The sequence below is a fragment of the Ranitomeya imitator genome, chromosome 3, assembly GCF_032444005.1.
Source record: "Ranitomeya imitator isolate aRanImi1 chromosome 3, aRanImi1.pri, whole genome shotgun sequence".
NCBI lineage: Eukaryota > Metazoa > Chordata > Amphibia > Anura > Dendrobatidae > Ranitomeya > Ranitomeya imitator.
In genome coordinates, this window is record NC_091284.1 from 231,330,197 (window position 1) to 231,354,778 (window position 24,582).

Genomic DNA, 24,582 nt, shown 5'->3' on the forward strand with positions numbered 1-24,582 from the left:
TGAGGGACCCTGTGCCAGTGCCGTCACCCAAGAGTGGGTGCACCCACCTGTCCAGGCAAACGGCACTCGCATGGGTGCGTGCGCCAAGTGGTGACCACGGCCCTGTGGGGAGAGTCAGCCCATTTGGGGAGGTAAAAAAATGGCCTATGGTGGACATTCAGCAGCTGCAAATGGAGGAATTGGAGAAGTCAGTAAGAGGAGGCCAAAAGCAAGACATTTTTCAGGCAAGCTACGTTTCAGCAGGGGAAGGTGGGGCAAAATAATTTGAAACCCATGATTGGTTCATTTTAATGAAGGTTAGATCATCAACATTCTGGGTAGCCAGACATGTCCTTTTTTTGGTCAGTATTGAACCAGCAGCACTGAAGACTCTTTCTGATAGCACACTAGCAGCAGGGCAAGCGAGCTCCTGTAATGCATATTCTGCCAATTCAGGCCAGGTGTCTATTTTAGATGCCCAGAAATCAAAGGGCAATGACCTTCATTAACTGAACTGAACCAAAACTCAGGCCCTGTGCATAAAACAACACAATGTAAGTGGCAGAAAGTGGCTGGCTGATATACAACAAACAGGACTGAAGTATATCCACTTTGTGAGAATTTGAATCTCACTTTTTTTGGGGGGGAGACTGAACCAAAACTCAGGCCCAGTGCATAAAACAACACAATGTAATTGGCAGAAAGTGACAGGCTGACATACAACAAACTAACAGGACTGAAGTATATCCACTTTGTGAGAATTTGAATCTCACTTTTTTTGGGGGAGACTAAACCAAAACTCAGGACCTGTGCATAAAACAACACAATGTAAGTAGCAGAAAGTGGCTGGAAGATATATGAAAAAATACAAGGACTGTAGTACAATTTCAATCTCCCTACAATGATCTCAGGAAAAGTATGGCAGCAATAAAAAGGACTGCTGCACACAAAAGTGTGGACAAATAAACAAGAGAACTGTGCAGAAAGGAGCAACAGGACTTTTGCTTTTAACCCCTTCATGACCCAGCCTATTTTGACCTTAAAGACCTTGCCGTTTTTTGCAATTCTGACCAGTGTCCCTTTATGAGGTAATAACTCAGGAACGCTTCAACGGATCCTAGCGGTTCTGAGACTGTATTTTCGTGACATATTGGGCTTCATGTTAGTGGTAAATTTAGGTCAATAAATTCTGTGTTTATTTGTGATAAAAACGGAAATTTGGCGAAAATTTTGAAAATTTCGCAATTTTCACATTTTGAATTTTTATTCTGTTAAACCAGAGAGATATGTGACACAAAATAGTTAATAAATAACATTTCCCACATGTTTACTTTACATCAGTACAATTTTGGAAACAAAATTTTTTTTGTTAGGAAGTTATAAGGGTTAAAATTTGACCAGCGATTTGTCATTTTTACAACGAAATTTACAAAACCATTTTTTTTAGGGACCACCTCACATTTGAAGTCAGTTTGAGGGGTCTATATGGCTGAAAATACCCAAAAGTGACACCATTCTAAAAACTGCACCGCTCAAGGTACTCAAAACCACATTCAAGAAGTTTATTAACCCTTCAGGTGCTTCACAGCAGCAGAAGCAACATGGAAGGAAAAAATGAACATTTAACTTTTTAGTCACAAAAATTATCTTTTAGCAACAATTTTTTTATTTTCCCAATGGTAAAAGGAGAAACTGAACCACGAAAGTTGTTGTCCAATTTGTCCTGAGTACACTGATACCTCATATGTGGGGGTAAACCACTGTTTGGGCGCACGGCAGGGCTTGGAAGGGAAGGAGCGCCATTTGACTTTTTGAATCAAAAATTGGCTCCACTCTTTAGCGGACACCATGTCACGTTTGGAGAGCCCCCGTGTGCCTAAAAATTGGAGCTCCCCCACAAGTGACCCCATTTTGGAAACTAGACGCCCCAAGGAACTTATCTAGATGCATAGTGAGCACTTTGAACCCCCAGGTGCTTCACAAATTGATCCGTAAAAATGAAAAAGTACTTTTTTTCACAAAAAAATTCTTTTAGCCTCAATTTTTTCATTTTCACATGGGCAACAGGATAAAATGGATCCTAAAATGTGTTGGGCAATTTCTCCTGAGTACACCGATACCTCACATGTGGGGGTAAACCACTGTTTGGGCACATGGTAAGGCTCGGAAGGGAAGGAGCGCCATTTGACTTTTTGAATGAAAAATTATTTCCATCGTTAGCGGACACCATGTCGCGTTTGGAGAGCTCCTGGGTGCCTAAACATTGGCGCTCCCCCACAAGTGACCCCATTTTGGAAACTAGACCCCCCAAGGAACTTATTTAGATGCCTAGTGACTGAGCACTTTAAACCCTCAGGTGCTTCACAAATTGATCTGTAAAAATGAAAAAGTACTTTTTTTTCACAAAAAAATTCTTTTCGCCTCAATTTTTTCATTTTCACATGGGCAGTAGGATAAAATGGATCATAAAATTTGTTGGGCAATTTCTCCCGAGTACGCCGATACCTCATATGTGGGGGTAAACCACTGTTTGGGCACACGGCAGGGCTCGGAAGGGAAGGCGCGCCATTTGACTTTTTGAATGGAAAATTAGCTCCAATTGTTAGCGGACACCATGTCGCGTTTGGAGAGCCCCTGTGTGCCTATGCATTGGAGCTCCCCCACAAGTGACCCCATTTTGGAAACTAGACCCCCCAAGGAACTTATCTAGATGCATATTGAGCACTTTAAACCCCCAGGTGCTTCACAGAAGTTTATAACGCAGAGCCATGAAAATAAAAAATAATTTTTCTTTCCTCAAAAATGATTTTTTAGCCTGGAATTTCCTATTTTGCCAAGGATAATAGGAGAAATTGGACCCCAAATATTGTTGTCCAGTTTGTCCTGAGTACGCTGATACCCCATATGTGGGGGTAAACCACTGTTTGGGCGCACGGCAGGGCTCGGAAGGGATGGCACGCCATTTGGCTTTTTAAATGGAAAATTAGCTCCAATCATTAGCGGACACCATGTCACGTTTGGAGAGCCCCTGTGTGCCTAAACATTGGAGATCCCCCAGAAATGACCCCATTTTGGAAACTAGACCCCCAAAGGAACTAATCTAGATGTGTGGTGAGGACTTTGAACCCCCAAGTGCTTCACAGAAGTTTATAACGCAGAGCCATGAAAAAAAAAAATATATATTTTCTCAAAAATGATATTTTAGCCTGCAATTTTTTATTTTCCAAAGGGTAACAGGAGAAATTTGACCCCAAAAGTTGTTGTCCTGTTTCTCCTGAGTACGCTGATACCCCATATGTGGGGGTAAACCACTGTTTGGGCACATGCCAGGGCTCGGAAGTGAAGTAGTGACGTTTTGAAATGCAGACTTTGATGGAATGCTCTGAGGGCGTCACGTTGCGTTTGCAGAGCCCCTGATGTGGCTTAACAGTAGAAACCCCCCACAAGTGACCCCATTTTGGAAACTAGACCCCGAAAGGAACTTATCTAGATGTGTGGTGAGCACTTTGAACCCCCAAGTGCTTCATAGAAGTTTATAATGCAGAGCCGTGAAAATAATAAATACGTTTTCTTTCCTCAAAAATAATTATATAGCCCAGAATTTTTTTTTTTACCAAGGGTTACAGGAGAAATTGGACCCCAAAAGTTGTTGTCCAGTTTCTCCTGAGTACACTGATACCCCATGTGTGGGGGTAAACCACTGTTTGGGCACACGTCGGGGCTCAGAAGGGAAGTAGTAACTTTTGAAATGCAGACTTTGATGGAATGGTCTGCTGGCGTCACATTGCGTTTGCAGAGCCCCTGGTGTGCCTAAACAGTAGAAAACCCCCACCAGTGACCCCATTTTAGAAACTAGACCCCCAAGTGCTTCTCAGACGTTTACAACGCAGAGCCGTGAAAATAAAAAATCATTTTTCTTTCCTCAAAAATGATGTTTTAGCAAGCATTTCTTTATTTTCACAAGGGTAACAGGAGAAACTGGACCCCAGTAATTGTTGCGCAGTTTATCCTGAGTATGCTGGTACCCCATATGTGGGGGTAAACCACTGTTTGGGCACACATCGGGGCTCGGAATTGAGGGAGCACCATTTGACTTTTTGAATACGAGATTGGCTGGAATCAATGGTGGCGCCATGTTGCGTTTGGAGACCCCTGATGTGCCTAAACAGTGGAAACCCCTCAATTCTAACTCCAACACTAACCCCCCCACACCCCTAACCCTAATCCCAACTGTAGCCATAACCCTAATCACAACCCTAACCCCAACACACCCCTAACCCTAATCCCAACTGTAGCCATAACCCTAATCACACCCCTAACCACAACCCTAATTCCAACCCTAACCCTAAGGCCATGTGCCCACGTTGCGGATTCGTGTGAGATTTTTCAGCATCATTTTTGAAAAATCCACGGGTAAAAGGCACTGCGTTTTACCTGCGGATTTTCCGCGGATTTCCAGTGTTTTTTGTGCGGATTTCACCTGCGGATTCCTATTGAGGAACAGGTGTAAAACGCTGCGGAATCCGCACAAAGAATTGACATGCTGCGGAAAATACAATGCAGCGTTTCCGCGCGGTATTTTCCGCACCATGGGCACAGCGGATTTGGTTTTTCATATGTTTACATGGTACTGTAAACCTGATGGAACACTGCTGCGAATCCGCAGCCAAATCCGCACCATGTGCACATAGCCTAATTCTAAAGGTATGTGCACACGCTGCGGAAAACGCTGCGGATCCGCAGCAGTTTCCCATGAGTTTACAGTTCAATGTAAACCTACGGGAAACAAAAATCGCTGTACACATGCTGCGGAAAAACTGCACGGAAACGCAGCGGTTTACATTCCGCAGCATGTCACTTCTTTATGCGGATTCCGCAGCGGTTTTACAACTGCTCCAATAGAAAATCGCAATTGTAAAACCGCAGTGAAATGCACAGAAAAAAAACGCGGTAAATCCGCCATAAATCCGCAGCGGTTTAGCACTGCGGATTTATCAAATCCGCAGCGGAAAAATCCGCAGAGGACCAGAATACGTGTGCACATACCGAAACCCTAACCCTACCCCTAACCCTACCCCTAACCCTACCCCCAACCCTACCCCTACCCCTAACCCTAACCCTACCCCTACCCCTAACCCTAACCCTATTCTAACATTAGTGGAAAAATAAAAATATTATTTTTTTTTATTGTCCCTACCTATGAGGGTGACAAAGGGGGGGGGGGGTCATTTATTATTTTTTTTATTTTGATCACTGAGATATAATCTATCTCAGTGATCAAAATGCACTTTGGAACGAATCTGCCGGCTGGCAGATTCGGCGGGCGCACTGCGCATGCGCCCGCCATTTTGGAAGATGGCGGCGCCCAGGGAGAAGACGGACGGAGCCCGGCAGGATCGGTAAGTATGATGGGGTGGGTGGGAGCACGGGGGGGGATCGGAGCATGGGGGGGGGAATCGGAGCGCGGCAGGCGTGGAACGGAGCACGGGGGGCGTGTAACGGAGCACGGGGGGGCTGGAACGGAGCACGGGGGGGTGGAACGGAGCACGGGGGGTGGATCGGAGTGCAGGGGGGTGATTGGAGCACGGGGGGGGGGATTGGAGCATGGGGGGAGCGGACAAGAGCACGGGGGGGAGCGGAGCACTGGACGGAGGGGAGCCGGAGCAGTGTACCGGCCAGATCGGGGGGCTGGGGGGGCGATCGGTGGGGTGGGGTGGGGGCACATTAGTATTTCCAGCCATGGCCGATGATATTTCAGCATCGGCCATGGCTGGATTGTAATATTTCACCCGTTATAATAGGTGAAATATTACAAATCGCTCTGATTGGCAGTTTCACTTTCAACAGCCAATCAGAGCGATCGTAGCCACGAGGGGGTGAAGCCACCTCCCCTGGGCTAAACTACCACTCCCTCTGTCCCTGCAGATCGGGTGAAATGGGAGTTAACCCTTTCACCCGATCTGCAGGGATGCGATCTTTCCATGACGCCACATAGGCGTCATGGGTCGAATTGGCACCGACTTTCATGACGCCTACGTGGCGTCATGGGTCGGGAAGGGGTTAAAGAAGCAGTTGGTTTGCACAGCAGCGTGGAAACAGCAATGCAGCTATCAGGGAGCCTTATAAGGCAGCCTAATAAGCTACAGAGATGATGCACAAAAATATAGCCTCCACTGTCCCTGCAAAAAAATGGTGGTGTTGGACAGCAGAAATCGCTACAGCACAAGCAGTTTGGGGGCTAATCTTCCCTCCCTAACTATATCCCTTCTTCTGAAAGATCGGCAGAAGTAAGATGGCGGCCGGCGTGCACGCCCCTTTATAGCCCCTGTGACGCCGCAGAAAGCAAGCCAATCACTGTCATACCCTTCTCTAAGATGGTGGGGACAGAGACCTATGTCATCACGCTGCCCACACTCTGCGTCCTCCTTCATTGGCTGAAAAATGGCGCTGAAAGCGTCATACGAAACGCGACTTTTGCGCGCAGATCGCCGACCTCATGGCCGATCCCACACTAGGATCGGGTCGGGTTTCATGAAACCCGACTTTGCCGAAAGTCGGCGATTTTTCAATTTGTTCGATCCGTTTCGCTCAACCCTAGTGGCCATCATTACTTTAAGAAATGAAGGTCAGTCAGTGCGAAAAATTGGGATAACTTTGAAAGTGTCCCCAAATTTAGTGGTAAAAACCATCAAGCGCTGCAAAGAAACTGGCTCACATGAGGACAGCCCCAAGAAAGGAAAACCAAGAGTCACCTCTGCTTCTGAGGATAAGTTTATCCGAGTTACCAGCCTCAGAAATCGCAGGTTAATAACAGCTCAGATTAGAGACCAGGTCAATGCCACACAGAGTTCTAGCAGCAGGCACATCTCTACAACAACTGTTAAGAGGAGACTTTGTGCAGCAGGCCTTCATGGTAAAATAGCTGCTAGGAAACCACCGCTAAGGACAGGCAACAAGCAGAAGAGACTTGTTTGGGCTAAAGAACCCAAGGAATGGACATTAGACCAGTGGAAATCTGTGCTTTGGTCTGATGAGTACAAATTTGAGATCTTTGGTTCCAACCACCGTGTCTTTGTGCGACGGAGAAAAGGTGAACGGATGGACTCTACATGCCTGGTTCCCACCGTGAAGCATGGAGGAGGAGGTGTGATGGTGTGGAGGTGCTTTGCTGGTGATACTCTTGGGGATTTATTCAAAATTGAAGGCATACTGAACCAGCATGGCTACCACAGCATCTTGCAGCGGCATGCTATTCCATCTGGTTTACGTTTAGTTGGACCATCATTTATTTTTCAACAGGACAATGACCCCAAACACACCTCCAGGCTGTGTAAGGGCTATTTGACCAAGAAGGAGAGTGATGGGATGCTACGCCAGATGACCTGGCTTCCACAGTCACCAGACCTGAACCCAATCGAGATTGTTTGGGGTGAGTTGGACCGCAGAGTGAAGACAAAAGGGCCAACAAGTGCTAAGCATCTCTAGGAACTCCTTCAAGATTGTTGGAAGACCATTCCCAGCGACTACCTCTTGAAGCTCATCAAGAGAATGCCAAGAGTGTGCAAAGCAGTCATCAACGCAAAAGGTGGCTACTTTGAAGAGCCTAGAATATAAGACATATTTTCAGTTGTTTCACACCTTTTTGTTAAGTATATATTTCCACATGTGTTAATTCATACTTTTGATGCCTTCAGAGTGAATGTACAATTTTCATAGTCATGAAAATACAGAAAAAATCTTTAAATGAGAAGGTGTGTCCAAACTTTTGGTCTGTACTGTATGTAATGTATGAATGTATTGTATGTAGTATGTATGTAGTATGTATGTGTGTTGTATGTATGTAGTATGTATGTAGTATGTAGTATATGGTATGTTGTATGTATGTAGTATGTTGTATGTACAGTATGTTGTATGTATGTAGTATATATGTATGTAGCATGTATGTAGTATGTTGTATGTATGTATGTATGTAGTATGTATGTAATATATAGTATATTGTATGTATGTAGTATGTATGTAGTATGTTGTATGTAGTATGTATGTTGTATGTATATAGTATGTTGTATGTATGTAGTATGTATGTAGCATGTTGTATGTAGTATGTATGTAGTATGTATGTTGTATGTTTGTAGTATGTTGTATTTGTGTTTTTGTTTTTTTTTACATTCTGTCATTGTAGCAGGCATAGCCCGATGGGACTTGTAGTCCCATCGGACAATGCCTGCACACATACACAAAGACCCCCGGCAGGCCCGCACAGACCCCCAAGAGGCCCATAGAGACCCCCGGCAGGCCCGCACAGACCCCCGAGAGTCCCGTACAGACCCCCGAGAGGCCTGTACAGACCCCCGAGAGGCCTGTACAGACCCCCGGGAGGCCCGCACAGACCCCCGACGGTCACGCACAGACCCCGCCTGCACACTCAGACACGCAGTCTCCGCCCACACATCGACCATACTCACTCCATCATGACATCATTTGAGCAGCCAATCACAGCCATGCCATTAGTTAACATGGCTAACATGCCTAACAGGATGTGCCCACACTTCTTAGGATCCTCATTGACTGAATAGAATAAAACTGGCTCATTGCATTATGGGAACTTCTGATTCCGGTATTCGATATTGTAAAAGTATCGGAACTCAGTATCGGAACTCTGATACAGCAAATATCGGCCGATACCCGATATTGCAGTATACCTTTACGGCAGGGTCGGACTAGCCATCAGGCATTTTTGGCAAATGCCAGAAGGTCCAGTGGCAGTTGTGGGCCGCTCAACAGTGCCGACTGCCCCCTCCGCCGCCAACTCCATCCTGCTGCCGACTCACCCCCGGCCAGCGCCGCCGCATTCAACTATACTGGCGGCGGCGTCTATGACACCGGTACAGTTGAATGCAATGATGGAGGAGTGGGGCTATTGGGGGACTGAATTACAATCTATGAGGGGGATTTATTACATTCTATGTGGGCTGGCTGCATTACATTCTATGGGGAGTGTGCTGCATTACATTCTATGGGGGCTGGCTGCATTACATTCTATGGGGGTTGGCTGCTTTACATTCTATGGGGGCTGTGCTGCATTACATTGTATGGGGGCTGTGCTGCATTACATTCTATGGGGGCTGTGCTGCATTACATTCTGTGAGGGGCTGGCTGCATTACATTCTGTGGGGACTGTGCTGCATTACATTCTTTGGGGGCTGGGCTGCATTACATTCTATGGGGGCTGTGCTGCATTACATATTATGGGGGCAGTGCTGCATTACATTCTATGGGGGCTGTGCTGCATTACAGTCTATGGGGGCTGTGCTGTATTACATTCTATGGGGGCTGGCTGCATTACATTCTATGGAGGCTGTGCTGGATTACATTTTATGGGGGCTCTGCTGCATTACATTCTATGGGGGCTGTGCTGCATTACATTGTATGGGGGCTGGCTGCATTACATTCTATGGGGGCTGTGCTGCATTACACTCTATGAGGGGCTGGCTGCATTACATTCTGTGGAGGCTGGGCTGCATTACATTCTTTGGGGGCTGGGCTGCATTACATTCTATGGGGGCTGTACTTCATTACATTTTATGGGGGCAGTGCTGCATTACATTCTATGGGGGCTGTGCTGCATTACATTCTATGGAGGCTGTGCTGCATTACATTCTATGGGGGCTCTGCTGCATTACATTCTATGGGGGCTGGCTGCATTACATTTTATGGGGGCTGGCTGCATTACATTCTATGGGGGCTGTGCTGCATTACATTCAATGGGGGCTGGCTGCATTACATTCTATGGGGTGGGCTCTACTACATTCTATGGGGGAGGGCTTCATTACATTCTATGGGGGAGGGCTATATTACATTCTATGGGGGGCTACATTATATTCTATGGGGGCTGTATTATATTCTATGGGGAGGTGGGCTGTATTACATTCTATGGGTTGCTGTATTATATTCTATGGAGGGGCTACATTATATTCTATGGGGAGCTGCATTATACTATATGAGGGGGCTGCATTATATTCTCTAGGGGGTTACATTATACTCGGGCTACAATATATTCTGTGTAGTGGCTGCATTATACTCTGGGGTGGCATCATTATACTATATGTGGGCTGCATTATACTGTATCGAGGACTATGGGGAATACATTATACTATATGAAGAACTATGGGGTGCATTATACTATGGGAAGTGAATTGTACTACATGGATGACAATGGCGGGGCAATATACTATATATAGCACTAAGGAATGTATTATACTATCTGGAGGACTGAGGAGTGTATTATACTATATGGAGGACTGTGGCAGTACATTATACTATATGGAGGACTAAGGAGTGTATTATACTATATGGAGGAATTGCAGTGTATTTTAATATATGGAGGACTATGGGGAGTGTATTATACTATATGGAGGACTATGGGGAGTGTATTATACTATGTGGAGGACTGAGGAGTGTATTATACTATATGGAGGACTATGAGGAGTGTATTATACTATATGGAGGACTGAGGAGTGTATTATACTATATGGAGGACTATGAGGAGTATATTATACTATATGGAGGACTGAGGAGTGTGTTATACTATATGGAGGACTGAGGTGCACATTATAATATATGGAGGACTATGGGGTGTATTATACTAAACAAGCAAAATGCTACCTATTCATCGAGTGATTGCATTGTTTATGTGGAAACAGAAATCCTTGTTCTCAGCAGCACATCGCCGGTGTAAACTGTAGATGTGCTGCTGATAACATGATACTGTATGGGGACAGATTGATCTAATTGTGATTGTTCTGTTCCCTTCATTCTTTCTCAGTTGGTGTAAAGAGGCCAGGAAACAAGCAGACGACTTCAGTATTGTTGATCACACTCGTTTAGCGGCCTGAGATTAGCGCATGTAAATACAGCAGAAATGCTTCGCAGGGAGACCAGGCAAGGATAATGACAGTTGTAGTTAGCACCCGGCGCCTGGGAATAGCGCTAACTCTACTGCTTTTCCCTGCCGCCAAAGCATTTAATTCTGGTATGTGTAATTATTTTAGGGTTGATGTCAGCTGCGTCATGTCAGCTGCTATCAATCCCTGGTGTAAGTAATGGAGAGGTGTCAATCAGACACCCCCAGTACTAGCCCAGACCTGGTGAGATCCAACGACTCTGAAGAGTAGTGACGGTAGTAACAATAATGCTCTTCACAGTCGCTGAGCTCAGTGCAAGACTCGGAATATCTCAAGAGCGGTGACGTTACTGAGTTACTGATGTCACCGCTCTTCAGAGTCACCATGTCTCGTGCTGCACAGCAGAACCAAAAGTGGCAGTAGGCGACGTTTATGGAGCATCAGAATGAGGTTCCATAGGCTTTGGTCGTCTCATCCATTCATTATCTACGAGATCCTGTTATGTAGGTAAAGTAGCGGCTTTTCTTGGTACTACAACTAAAAGCAATAAATAGGACTGAGCTGTAATGCTGGATACAGCTGTAATTATATATTATATAGTCGTGTTACACTCCCCTCACTTCTTGTAACCTACAAGTGTACAAAGATATTATACAGTCACCATGTGACATATGGGCCTGTGTAACTTCAAATGCCAGGGCTGAATTTTAGTCCCACTCCGGCCCTGCTTTATGGCATAATGTGTTACCAATGGTTTTGTTGGTGACTGTGGTCCTAGCTGCTTTAAGATCATTAACACGTTGTCCCCATGTATTTATACAGGCCGATTTGACACCCTTACAAGCATATGGCTTCAGGGGTGCGGTTTACAGAGCAAGAGGAACAGAGATATTAGATTTTATATACTTAATCAGGAAAGGTAGGCAGTGTTTATAAAAAAATATACAAAGATGCTATAAAATGGGTACAAAATAATGATGTATATACAATCACATAACGTAGAAGATACAACAAAAGAAAATTACTACACCTGCGTCACCTGTGTCATGAAAATGTCTCAGAACTTAGCAGATACTCCTTAGGAAAATGGACAGAACCATAGTAAGACTGACAAATGAACAAAACCCAAACTCTGATTTTTATTAAATTAAGGTTACACCCACATACCTCTCCTTTGTTAGGTCATATGGGGTCTGGTCATATGATGTCCTAGATCTGTTACAAGTTTATGAGATTCCCAACATTCATAAATTCTTTGCCCTTGTAGGTGCCAGGCGGGAGATATTGTTGTCGTATTTCCGATCACAATTTTACCTTTCTATACACAAGAAACATGGCATGGATAGTATCATCCATCTGAACAATTTTAATTTGAAAATGTTAGAATGGCCTTACAGGGATGTGAGAGAATGCTTTATAGTTTGTCCCTTTACAAAGATGCTAAAAATATATCTCTAATAAATATTAGATTGATACAAATCCCAATATTCATCACTGACCACCGGCTCTAGAAAGTCTGAGATAACTCCTTTGAACCAAGGAAGTATACAAATCCTATCCTTTTTGGCTGGTTCTCATCAGATTCCTTTTAATAATTACCTGTCACAGCAGAAGACCCCACTTCAATGGAGGTTGAAGTGTCAGCTCTTTCTCATTCCTCCAGTTATAATTAATCCCATATGTTCAATGTGAATTTTTCTTTATGACCCCTTAAAGAACTCTAAATTCAGTTGTTACAGTCACATACATTTACATACTATATTGCTAGGTGTACTTGTTTCTTGATCTGGAATAAATAGCAAATACTGACCTACAGTATGTTCATGGGTCATTTACTGTACATCTGCAAATAGGACAGCACAGATGATTTGTTCTGAGACTAGTAGAAAAACTTAAGTTTGGTTAGACTGCAAAAATGATATGAACTACACCATGTTACAAATTATTATGCAAATGATATTTTTCTCGGATTTTCCTAAATGGTCAATGCAAATGACAGTCAGTCTAATAAAAGTCATCACCCGTCAGATTATACATTGAATTTTATTGAAGAAACCTCCCAATGATATCAGTATAATCTCCAAAATGAATAAAAACTCAAAATGCATTGTTCCAAATTATTAGGCACAGTAGAATTTCTAAACATTTGATATGTTTTAAAGAACTGAAAATGCTTATTTGTGGAATTTGCAGCATTAGGAGGTCACATTCACTGAACAAAAAAGCTATTTAACTCCAAAACATCCTAACAGACCAAGTTACATGTTAACATAGGAACCAACCCTTCTGTGATATCACCGTCACAATTCTTGCATCCATTGAACTTGTGAGTTTTTGGAGAGTTTCTGCTTGTATTTCTTTGCATAAAGTCAGAATAGCCTCCCAGAGCTGCTGTTTTGATGTGAACTGCCTCCCACCCTCATAGATCTTTTGCTTGATGATACTCCAAAGGTTCTCTATAGGGTTAAGGTCAGGGGAAGATGGTGGCCACACCATGAGTTTATCTCCTTTTATGCCCATAGCAGCCAATGACTCAGAGGTGTTCTTTGCAGCATGAGATGGTGCATTGTCATGCATGAAGATGATTTTGCTCCTGAAGGTACATTTCTGCTTTTTATACTATGGAAGAAAGTTGTCAGTCAGAAACTCTATATATGTTGCAGAGGTCATTTCACACCTTCAGGAACCTTAAAGGGCCCTACCGGCTGTTTCCCTCACGATTCCGCCCCAAAACATGACTCCTCCACCTCCTTGCTGACGTCGCAGCCTTGTTGGGACATGGTGGCCATCCACCAACCATCCACTTCTCCATCCATCTGGACCATCCAGGGTTGCTCGACACTCATCAGTAAACAAGAGTGTTTGAAAATTAGTCTTCATGTATGTCTGGGCCCACTGCAACCGTTTCTGCTAGTGAACACTGTTTTGGGGTGGTTGAATAGTAGGTTTATGCACCACAGCAAGCCTTTGAAGGATCCTACACCTTGAGGTTTGAGGGACTCCAGAGGCACCAGCAGCTTCAAATAACTGTTTGCTGCTTTGTTATGGTATTTTGGCAGCTGCTCTCTTAATCCAATAAATTTGTCTGGCAGAAACCTTCCTCATTATGCCTGTATCTGCATAAACTCTTTCTGCGCTCTGTTTCAGTCACAAATCTCTTCACAGTATGATGATCACTCTTAATTTTTCGAGAAATATCTAATGTTTTCATACCTTGTCCAAGGCATTGCAATACTTAACGCTTTTCAGCAGCAGAGAGATCTTTTTTATTTCCCATATTACTTGAAACCTGTGGCCTGCTTAATAATGTGGAACATCATTTTTAAGTAGTTTTACTTTAATTAGAATCACCTGGAAAACTAATTTCTCACATGTGTTTAAGATTGATTTCAGTGATCCATTGAGCTCTGAAACACAATACCATCCACAAGTTTATTTGAAAAACAAAACAATAAAATCTTTATCACACTTAAATCAAATTTGCATAATAATTTGGAACCTGGTGTAGTGCAATGGTTAATGACAAGGAAAATGAATTAAACAGTTCATATGGCCCCTATAATTAAATTTGGTTATTAAAAAGTTATTGAACCTACTGCTCGGGACCCTTCATTAGTCTCCTTCTTTCAATCCTGCTAGGGCCCGTTAGAAGCGTTACAAGCTCTAGGACTAGTGGCTATATGTCCTTCCTGAGGACTCCTCTCCGGAAGGCCATTCTGTCTTGTCAGTCACTTTTCCTTAGGATCACTCAGGCTCATCCTTTAATTGCCGAACTGCTCACTTCACACTCCAAACCCTATCTTTCCTTATTAGCAGTCCCTTTTCCTTGCAGCAACCCCTCCCACTACAGGTTAGTCCAAAACATTAACTCTTTCTTACCCTATAGCCAACTATCTACATATCTATATGGTAAAAAACACTAAGAAAAAGACAGAGACACTTACCTGCCCAGGCCTCAAAACAAATGCACTAACAGGGCGCAGTGGACCCAATTAAAGATGGCTACACAGGTGCAGTAATACCGATGAGACAGCCAGCCTACAATGAGGGATTGGCCGTTTGGTACACCAGTGCCCAAAAATATAAAGTCTGTATACGGCAATATTCACACACAGGAGATGCAGAGCGTCTGGCTCACAGCCTATTAATGACCCCCATACTCTTAGATGAGGCGGGCTGCCCAGTGCTAACTAAAATGCATCCTGTGTGAACAGAGGAACAGAGGCCACAGTTTACAGAGCCATCTGGTAGGAACGCGACGGCACAGTCCACCACCCTTACACTGATATGCAGATTAATTCAGTTTTTGCCCACATCAAGAGTCCAGCTCAATCACAGTGAGGCCACAGCATGTGAACTCAGTCTAAGAATCACTGAAATCGTATGGAGGGGACACAAACTGCAAGTCCCTGTTTCCTTGCAAACCAGCACATGAGCTTGTATTGAGTTTCTGCACCTTTTCTGCATTAATCCCACCTATATTATTGTAATCCTGAAAACATGAATACTCTCACCATGGTCAATGATGAAGCTAATAGGTGATACTTAGTAAGCCTGGTCATTGGTATTCTCTAATTCATTCTTCCTAAAAATAGAGAAAAATGGGAATAAGCTGGAAGGAAAATCTAATTAGCATTTAGATGGGTTTACCTTTATATTTGATTAGAGAAATGCAGAAAGAAAATCTTAGATAATTAAATAAAATGTTGCCTTAGAAAATACACTTTAGAGGCTCCTGGGCAGTGAATGAAAGCAGCTGCATTTTATCTTCATTTTGACACAATATTCCACGTTATTAATGACCCCAAAGCTAAGCATTCAGGCCGTGTACTCGTCTCATCCATCACAATCACTCACCCGGCTTGTCCTGGCCTGAATGCATCCTCCTCAAGACCCTGCAGTCAACACTCAAAGCTTGTAAAAATGGAAAGCAGCCGCATTAGAGGGTCTGCCATATGTGAAGGATGACAGGTTTTATTGGGGGTGAAAGCTGTAAAAGTTTTATAATGATGGTTCCTATACTTCTTATCAGCATTTTAAACCCAACTGATAAAATAAAGAAACGCACAGTTATGTTTCCCATAAAGGTGTTGCCCAAGAAAATGCCATATATGTCTTCCCTGACGTGTTATTTTAAGAGGTTCCAAAGATAGAACTTTGCTTTAAAGGGAACAAAACAGAAGATTCCTACTGCCTGAATCAGAACGCCAGGTGAAAAAATTTCATTTTGATGTCAATTTTCATATCCTCTTTAAAGGGAATATGTTGCTCTTTTTTTCTATAATCATTTATTTTTAAAACAAACTAAAATATGTTGTTTTAACAATTTTTTTTCCTGAAGCCATTGTGTGGTGCCATTTTTATTTGCTGGTGTGTAATAGTCTGAGCACGACACACACTGCAAATACAGCAACCGTATGAGACTGCAGTGGGTGTTCACACTCTATACGGTGGCCACATCAGTTGTGAGTGGTGCCCCCAGTGTTGCCCAGTTCACATCTGTGGGGGAAGCCATGTGCCATTTTATTGTAGCCAAGTGTTATGCTCTGATCTACAATATCTCACTGTGTTCAACAGCGAGCGATGTCAGGAGGTCCGAGCAGCGGAGGTGACAGAAGGTCCAGGGCAGCGGTGGGCAACCTGATATTGTACTGCTAATGCCAGGCTACCAACCTGTTCTGTTGGAATAAGTTACTGTTACAGCCCTGCTCAGAGCGCTGAGACCGGGGTTGCGGCCGTGACTTCTTCCAGAACAGGCCAGTAGACTGGCAGTACAATATTAGGCTGCCCAGCCTATGCTCACTATTACTGTCCCTGCTGCAGTGTTCAAAACACAAAAGTCAAATCACCAGGCTTCTGTGATCTGCACAATTTTTTGTTTTGCTGACACATTACTTTAAATCCCTTCCCAAACATAAGATGTACCCATAAGATGCCAATGTCTCCCAGTTAGGCTAGAGTCATACCAGCATATAGCTTCTCATCTGAGGGAATTGCGTCAATTATGTAAATCATACTCTGGTCATAGTTTGACCAGGGAGTGATCCGATTCTCTCAGATGAGGAGAAAAGTGGCCGGGGCTTGTTGCTGCACGTCCGCCTCCTATTGAGTAGGAGGTGGATGTGTAGTACCCCGCAGCACCACTACAAGTAGATGGCCACCTCCACAAGTACTTCCGGCCGGGAGCCGCTACTGATGACAGCTGATCGTCGGGGGTGCCGTATGCCGGACCCCAGCCGATCGGACCTTGATACCCTATCCTATCGATAGGGCATCGATGTAGAAGTAGTGGACAATCTCTTTTAGACTGAAGCACTGTGCACACCAGTCTTAATGAATTGGACTCTTAATGTTTGATTCCTCCTAGATATATTATAGCTGATTACAGCACAACCTATGATCAGTCTATCATACTTCTAGTAAAATGGAAAAGTAGTCCATCTGTTGTAAAGATTGGAAACAACATTCTCACAATTTCCTGGCCAAGTGACAGGAAAACGTAGATTGCATAGATTTGCTTTACCTTTAAAGCCAATTTAAATAATAGATCAGGGAATAAATGGAAATTGATTATTATATTGTTAATATAAGAATCGCTTTGGCTGTGTTTTATGTGACCTGCAGAACAACCACAGAAAAAAGGCAATTCCTTAGAGGGAACCTGTCACCTGATTCATGCTGCCCAAATCATGGGCAGCATTTATCAGATCCGGGCTGTATATTTGCAATCAGGTTAATTTTTCTCTGCAACGTCTTGGTGTCTCTGAGATAGGGTAGTTTGAAGAGCAAGCCTGAGACTATAAAGAGACCTGACTTGTCTGCCTTTTCCCGTGTCACTGCGTAGTTTGAAGATCAAGCCTGAGACTATAAAGAGACCTGACTTGTCTGCCTTTTCCCGTGTCACTGCAGGTGATTGACAAGTCTTTCCTTATTTACACACATGGAAGAGTGTAATAGAGTGCAGGGTTGAGTATGTCACCACGGAACAGACAGACCAACTGTTGAAGGGAATTTATTAACAGGAGTAAGATTCTCCTCGCAGGGAGTAAACAGGGGGTTAATAGAGATAAAGCAAACAGTAAACAGTTAAGCGGAATTGAAGCGGTTAATGAATGTTCTTGTAATTTATCAGTCCAGAGCGGTCCTGACTGGAAGGTCCTTATTCAAACGTGGGTACAGTCACCAGCAGCGCTTGAAGATCCTGAAGTCTCTCCTCTGTCTCCTGAGAACTGGAGACTCCGGGGTTAAGTCTTTGCAGTCTTTTCTCCCAGTGAAGCTGGAAGCAGGAAGTAACACAGCCACTCTGCTGCGAGTCTCTGTATATTAGGCTGGCAGTCTCTCTGCAGCAGCAATTCTACACACACACTGAGCAGTTTACTTTGTCACACTCAGGGGTCCTGGCTTGTGGGTGCGGTCACCGGGGCTGCGCGCTCTGGTCACTGTAAGTTGATACGTCTTCTCTGATTACGGAGGCTTCCAAGACCACATTCTCACATCCAGCCGTAGGCTGGTATCTCAACCTCAGTGCCCTCACGGGGAGCACTCTCTTTCGGGGAGTGCGACGCTGCAGCCTGCTCTCTCTCTGGCGCGCTGTCCCCTCTGTCCCGCACGCTCTGCTCTCCCGCTCTTTTCTGACCACACCCCTCTCTCATCCTCTCAGCCCCCAGAAGTCACATGGTCCCTTCTGTCCAGGGCAGAAAGTCTTCCCCCCAACAACCCAGCTGTCTAAGTGGTTCCAGGTAAGGTGCAGGGAAAGCAACCTCCTTACAAGAGACCTGTCAATCATCTGGAGCGGTGCGGGGAGAAGACGGCCATGTTTGGTCCTGGCCCAATTTCCTCTCTGCCTCCTGCATTTCCTGTGTCCAGATGTCCTATCTGTGCACACATTTCTAAATTCACGTTAGGTTACCAAGTATCAGTCAGTACATTGGCCACAGCTTCTTCTTTTATTTCTCTTATGCCAATTTAATTGCACCCAATGAAGAGCATTTTACTTATTTATCAAGCGATTACCAGCCTGTTTAGATGGGACGACAGTCAGGAATAAGTATTCCTAAAAAACTCTGGTTTCTCAGTTATTGGCTTAGTGGCTCGTCTAAATAGGCTATAATCCAATATGTATCTGGTAAATTGGAGACTCTTTCCTGAAAGTGGAGGCTCCTTACGTATATCCCACTACCCACCATGTCATCAGAGGCTTGGACTCAGCATTCAGTTCTTCATACAAAGACAACTTTTAAAGCATTTGTGCCTCCTTCCCCCTTACTCAGGGGGTCAAAATCTAAGGCTGATCTGATGTTTTTTTTATTCTTGTTTTTTTTTTTTTTTTTAAGCAATCCAAAAATAAACATTGTGACTTCCGGTCTTCCCCTTACTGGCCCCCTATGTTAACCCACCCCTCATCATGACTTTTAATGGAATTCTACTGTGGCTTGACATTATATTATTGAATTTCTTTTTAGGGATATCCACATAATATTTTTTTTTCAATTAACCGTGACATATTACTATATAATGATAATATGTTATTTAATGGGGTTTTATGGTTAATAATAATAATAATCTTTATTTTTTTATATAATTTTTATATTTTATATAATTATATGGTTATAATAAGGTTATATGGTTATATAATTTATATGGTTCTTAAAAACTGATGGCCAATTCTTAGCACAGTGACCCATCCTTACTTAATGGGCATAGCTTTGTACTGAGCTTAGAATTACAACTAAGAGTAACTCAGTCAATACAATTGTTATACCAGGAACCAAAATGGAACCAAGTAACCAATATAAGGGTACACTGTGGTTCCTTCAAAAACTGATTGGCGGGAGTCGCAGAGTCTAACGGCCACTCTGCTAATATTAATGGCCTTTTCTAAAGACTCTTTGTAGCCCTGATGATGGATTATAACTATCGAGTTACAGATGAATTTCAAAGGAAAATTGTATGCAATCTAGTGGATTGCAGAAGTTCCTTGATTAAATGCAGTGAGTCTCTAGAAGAAGACTATGTGGTCCTCAGCTAATGAAAGCAATAAGGTGCACACTAGCTCTGAGTTCACTGTATGTTAGGCACCCCTGTATGGACTATTATACTCTACAGGCAGCGTTTTAACCTTTAAGAAACACACTTCTGTGGGTGAGAATGTTGTCACCCTTATTGCTAGCAACCTCTCCGGATGTACGACGTAGAAACATTGCTGCTGGTTTTTGCAAGAGGAAGTTAGGAAAGGTGCAGAAAAGTTTACTTCTCGTATGAGAACATGGTTTATGTATGTTTATGTAGGGCAGCAAAAAGCCTAAGGAAATAGTACAACTCAATGAGAACGCAAAGAATAAATTATAATTCACTGACTAGATGGAAAACATGACACATGTTTTTATGGTTCATTTACTTTGATTGCATCACATTGGCTGATCTTGAGGTTAGTGAGGCTATTTCTTTCCATGAGGTCCTGGAACATCTGTGCACACCATGAGGGCCTTGCGATGTAAGGTGTATGACAATGGCCAATATAATTTATAACTACCCCAATTAATGCCTTCTTGTCCTGGATGTCTTTCCAATAGTCTTTCCCAAAACATACTGTACAAGTTAGAACACTTGTTGCATTCCATAAAACAACCCCTTCTCATTCATCATGATTGGTCCCGATATAATAAAAACACTTATACTCACCAGCCATGCTGGCACCGTTCCAGCCGCCAGCCACAGCTTCCACTTCCTTTGGTTACTTATACGTCCAAAGGAGGAGACAATGACACCAGCGCTGATTGGCCGAAGGGCTCACATGTCATGACAAAATGGCGACAGCTGGGGAATGTGATGGCTAACACCACTGGAAGGGCACCTGCACAGAAGGTGAGTATAAGTGTTTTCATTTTATCAGAGCCAAATATGGGGAATGAGTAGGGATTGTCCAAGTAGTGGACAACCCCTTTGAAGCTCATTTTTATGGTGCTATCCTGGTCTCACCCCCTAAAAGCTAAATTTGACAATGTTCGAATAGGCTTGAATTTTGAACCTAAGGTAGCACCAGAAAAAATAGCTACAATGTCTGATGTAAAACCCAAAGAGATTCTGACATAAAATCTACAGAATAAAATATTGTAAAACTGGAGTTAAAAGTCTCAAGGTTTCGCATTAGGCACCGTCATAATCTAAGGTTTAAAGGGATTCTGTCAGCACAGAATGACTGTTCAAACTAAGTCTGCTCATTGCTTCATGGCGGGGTCAATCATTTATATACACCTTCCCATGTAATTCAACCTATCTCCACCCACTCCTTTTTTGAGTGACAGCTCTGGCTTCATAGAACTAGAGAAGAGCGGAAATAGATGGAAAACAAGCAGGTGGGAAAGTGTATCTAAATGTTTCGCCCCGCCATGAAGCACCAAAAAAGTTTCGAAAAAGTAATTCTGTGCTGACAAAGTCCCTTTAAAGAAACCTGTCACCATGAAAATGGAGAAAAACCTACAGGCCTTATGTTATAGAACAGGGGGAAGTGAGAAGATTGATATTTAATTTTGTAAGTAAAGATTCAGTATAACCTGAGTTTTAAATATTCAAACCTCTGCTGTTTTGGGGATTTTAGGTCCTGTGGGTGGTCCTATCAGTGATTGACAACTTTCTTGTATAAGTGTGCATTGATAGAATTGCTCCTGGACCAAAAATCCCATAAAGAGCAGAGGTTTAAATGATGAAAACACAACACAGGTTAAGGTTCATTCAGACATCAGTGATGTTTATCATACATAAAATACCCAGCCAAGTTCCATCAGTACTTTTTGTCAGTGTCATCAGAGTTTGGTCATTATATCCGTTTTTACCATCAAAGTTTCATCAGTTTTTCTTGGGTGAAAAAATGAACAGAAAGAAGTTATTCAAGCTTCTCATATCAAACAGTCCATGAAAAACAGTCATCACACTGATGGCATCCGAGTAATGTCCTGTTTTTTCACAGACCCATAGACATACGTTGGCACGTTTGAGCCGACACTTGGATCAAAATCAGACATTTCCATGACTTGAGGTGCAAAAATATATGGATATGTGAACAGTTCTATAGACTATGATATGTACCAATTATGTCTGTGAAAAACATGGGTAAAACTCGTATGAGAAACTGACGTCTGAATGAACCATTGTCCTGAATCTTTTCTCACAAACCTAGATATTAATATACTCAGCTCCTCTTGCTCTAACCATGGTGCTGGCAGATTGGAATGCATTTTCATGGTGACAGGTTCCCTTTAAGGCTTCAGGCTGCCACTTCCCATTATGAGCATTATAAGGAAGTGGTTGACTGTTCTAGTAAGTAGCTGGTTAAGAGAACCTCTATTCTCACCTGACATGTCAATTCAACTAAATACTTGTATTTCCCATGACCTCCATGAACTATTTCCGGACCATCTCTTCTTCGATCTCTTCCATGTGCAAGACCTACTGAAAATTCAGTCAAAATTGATAATTGGATGGTCCCAGTTTGTCCATATATTCATTGACATTGTCCGATCACTGCTGACAGTGCTATTCACGTTATATGAAACGATTCTCACAAATTGTTCTTGTATGGGGAATACAAGTATTTACCGAAAGCAATGAGACATGGCTGGGGAAATGATGGATCCTCTTGAATTAATTTCTGTCTAAATACAGAGTTGCCCAAAAGGCGAATGAATGAAGTTGATCACAACAGAATATATGAGCGAGATAATACACTGACACAATAAAAGAAGGTCATTTGCATTTTATTACATTGTTTATTACATTTACATTTTTTTTTAACACCACTTCATTCCATAAATGCTGGCAATGTCTTCTATCAACATTACAACATTGCTCAAAACCCATCTAGTACACGGTGCCACACAGTACGACATAAAATCCAGTCTACATCATTGTCTCAATGTCTGTAAATGCTTACAAGGTCTCTGAATTTTGACCATTGTCTGCTGCTTCCTCTGAAAAAACCTTATTCCTTAACCCAAAAGTTCAAAGGTTTGGGAGAAACTACTTTTATTGTGTGTAAGTTGTGTAAGTGTATGTATGTATGTTTGTGTGTGTATATATACATACATACATATATATATATATATATATATATATATATATATATATATATATACACAAACATACATACACCCAGAAAATCTTGTGGATTTTCATTGATTCAACTGTATACCTACTTTTGTGCCCCAACATGAAATTTTAAAGAACCTGTTATACAGCAATTCTATATTTTTGCATAAAAATATGATAACATTTTTAGTACAGATGCCGAAAACCTGCGATGCATGGCGTACACCACTGAGAAATTCTTTAATTACGTATATACAAAATCCCCTCTGAAAGTTTAAGGGAATTCCTGAGTAAACTGAAAAACAGATGCTGGATTTGTACGTTAAATCCCCCTGATAAGAAAAAATCCCGCTTGAGAGGATTGTAGAATTCTGGTAATGTGACACACGAGGACCTTCATCAGGCCTGAGGCCGTGTCACCATATACCTAATATCAGAGCACCTAGAAATCGCAGTAGATAGAAGGGACGTAAGGGAAGTGGTTTAACAGAAATAAAAACTGCATTAGAGGAGGAGGGAGGGGAGAGGAAGGGGAGGCTGAGGACTACAGAGCTGTGTCTCTACCGACTGATAGCCTAGCAGCAGCTGCAGTGTCAGCCAGCCGTGTAGGTACCACAAGAATGGCCGGAGCGGTGTGATACCTGTGCTAGCCTCACCGCTCTACTGTGGGTGCCAAGGGCAAAAGGCTCGAATACTATACACAAGGGGGATATGGTGAACACAACATCTGCAAACCCCTTGTAGCTGGTTCTTCTGAGGTGCCAATGACAGTCAGTGGAAGTATGAGCAGTGGGTACTGTAGCCTGGAGGAGGACATCGAAGACTATTTCTTTACTGCTAGAGAGAATCTATCAAGGAAAACTGTGAAGGTAATGGATGATACATCATGGTGTGAGTGTGATGTCTGTCCATGTGGCTTGTGTAGAATGAGAACTGCTCTTGTTTGTGGCTGCTGTGTATGTCATTTATGCCCATCCAGAAGAAAAGGGTGAGAGTGGACCCTGACACTTGGATCCATGTCATTTCTACAGAAGGAAGTTTGTTGTGTAAGGCCCACTTAGCGATATATTGTATGCAATGGCGGAACTTGAACCTTATGGGCCTCAATGCAAAATTTCCAACCGAACCCCCAACTATCAAGGGTCTTTAATAGTATTGATAATTTCATGCATCTGTTGGGACCCCCTGAGACTGGAACCCCCCCTGCACCCACTAATTTTGGCTGATTGTATGATGTGATTAGTAAAATGCCCTCTTAGCCACACTGATGTCTGTGGACCTTTCTTTAAAATCATTTAAATAATTTATGGAAAATAATGAGATTCTTTAAAATGTGTTATGGACGGTCATGGGTAACATTGTGACATGTATATCCTAATAATGATGACAATAATTCAGAGTGAGGCACATCACACCTATGTGTGGCGCCCCTGAAGGTCCAGTCGCCACAGAGGTACTACACCTCAGCCAGAGGTGTGGTACTCCGCTCTCGGGTAAGGAGGGGGCACTACCCAGTACCCAAACCCTAGCACCCAATACTAGACCTCACCACACCAGGCCAGAGAGGGACTCTCCACGGCCCTAGCGGGCACTTCATACGTAATGACAGATGATATCA

The 24,582-nt window shown here is 43.1% G+C and overlaps 1 protein-coding gene across 2 annotated transcripts in view; it reads left to right on the plus strand.

Moving 5' to 3' along the window:
- RASSF5 (Ras association domain family member 5) overlaps positions 1-24,582 on the plus strand; it is a 181,809-nt gene that overhangs the window by 95,975 nt on the left and 61,252 nt on the right. The window contains exon 1 of one of the 2 annotated variants that reach the window (XM_069756264.1): positions 23,519-23,833. The exons of the other annotated variant lie outside the window; for it this stretch is intronic. Coding sequence (XP_069612365.1) covers positions 23,729-23,833 — 105 coding nt within the window. The 5' untranslated portion in view covers positions 23,519-23,728. Of the gene's footprint in view, positions 1-23,518; positions 23,834-24,582 lie in introns of those variants that run through there. 2 annotated transcript variants of the gene reach the window in all.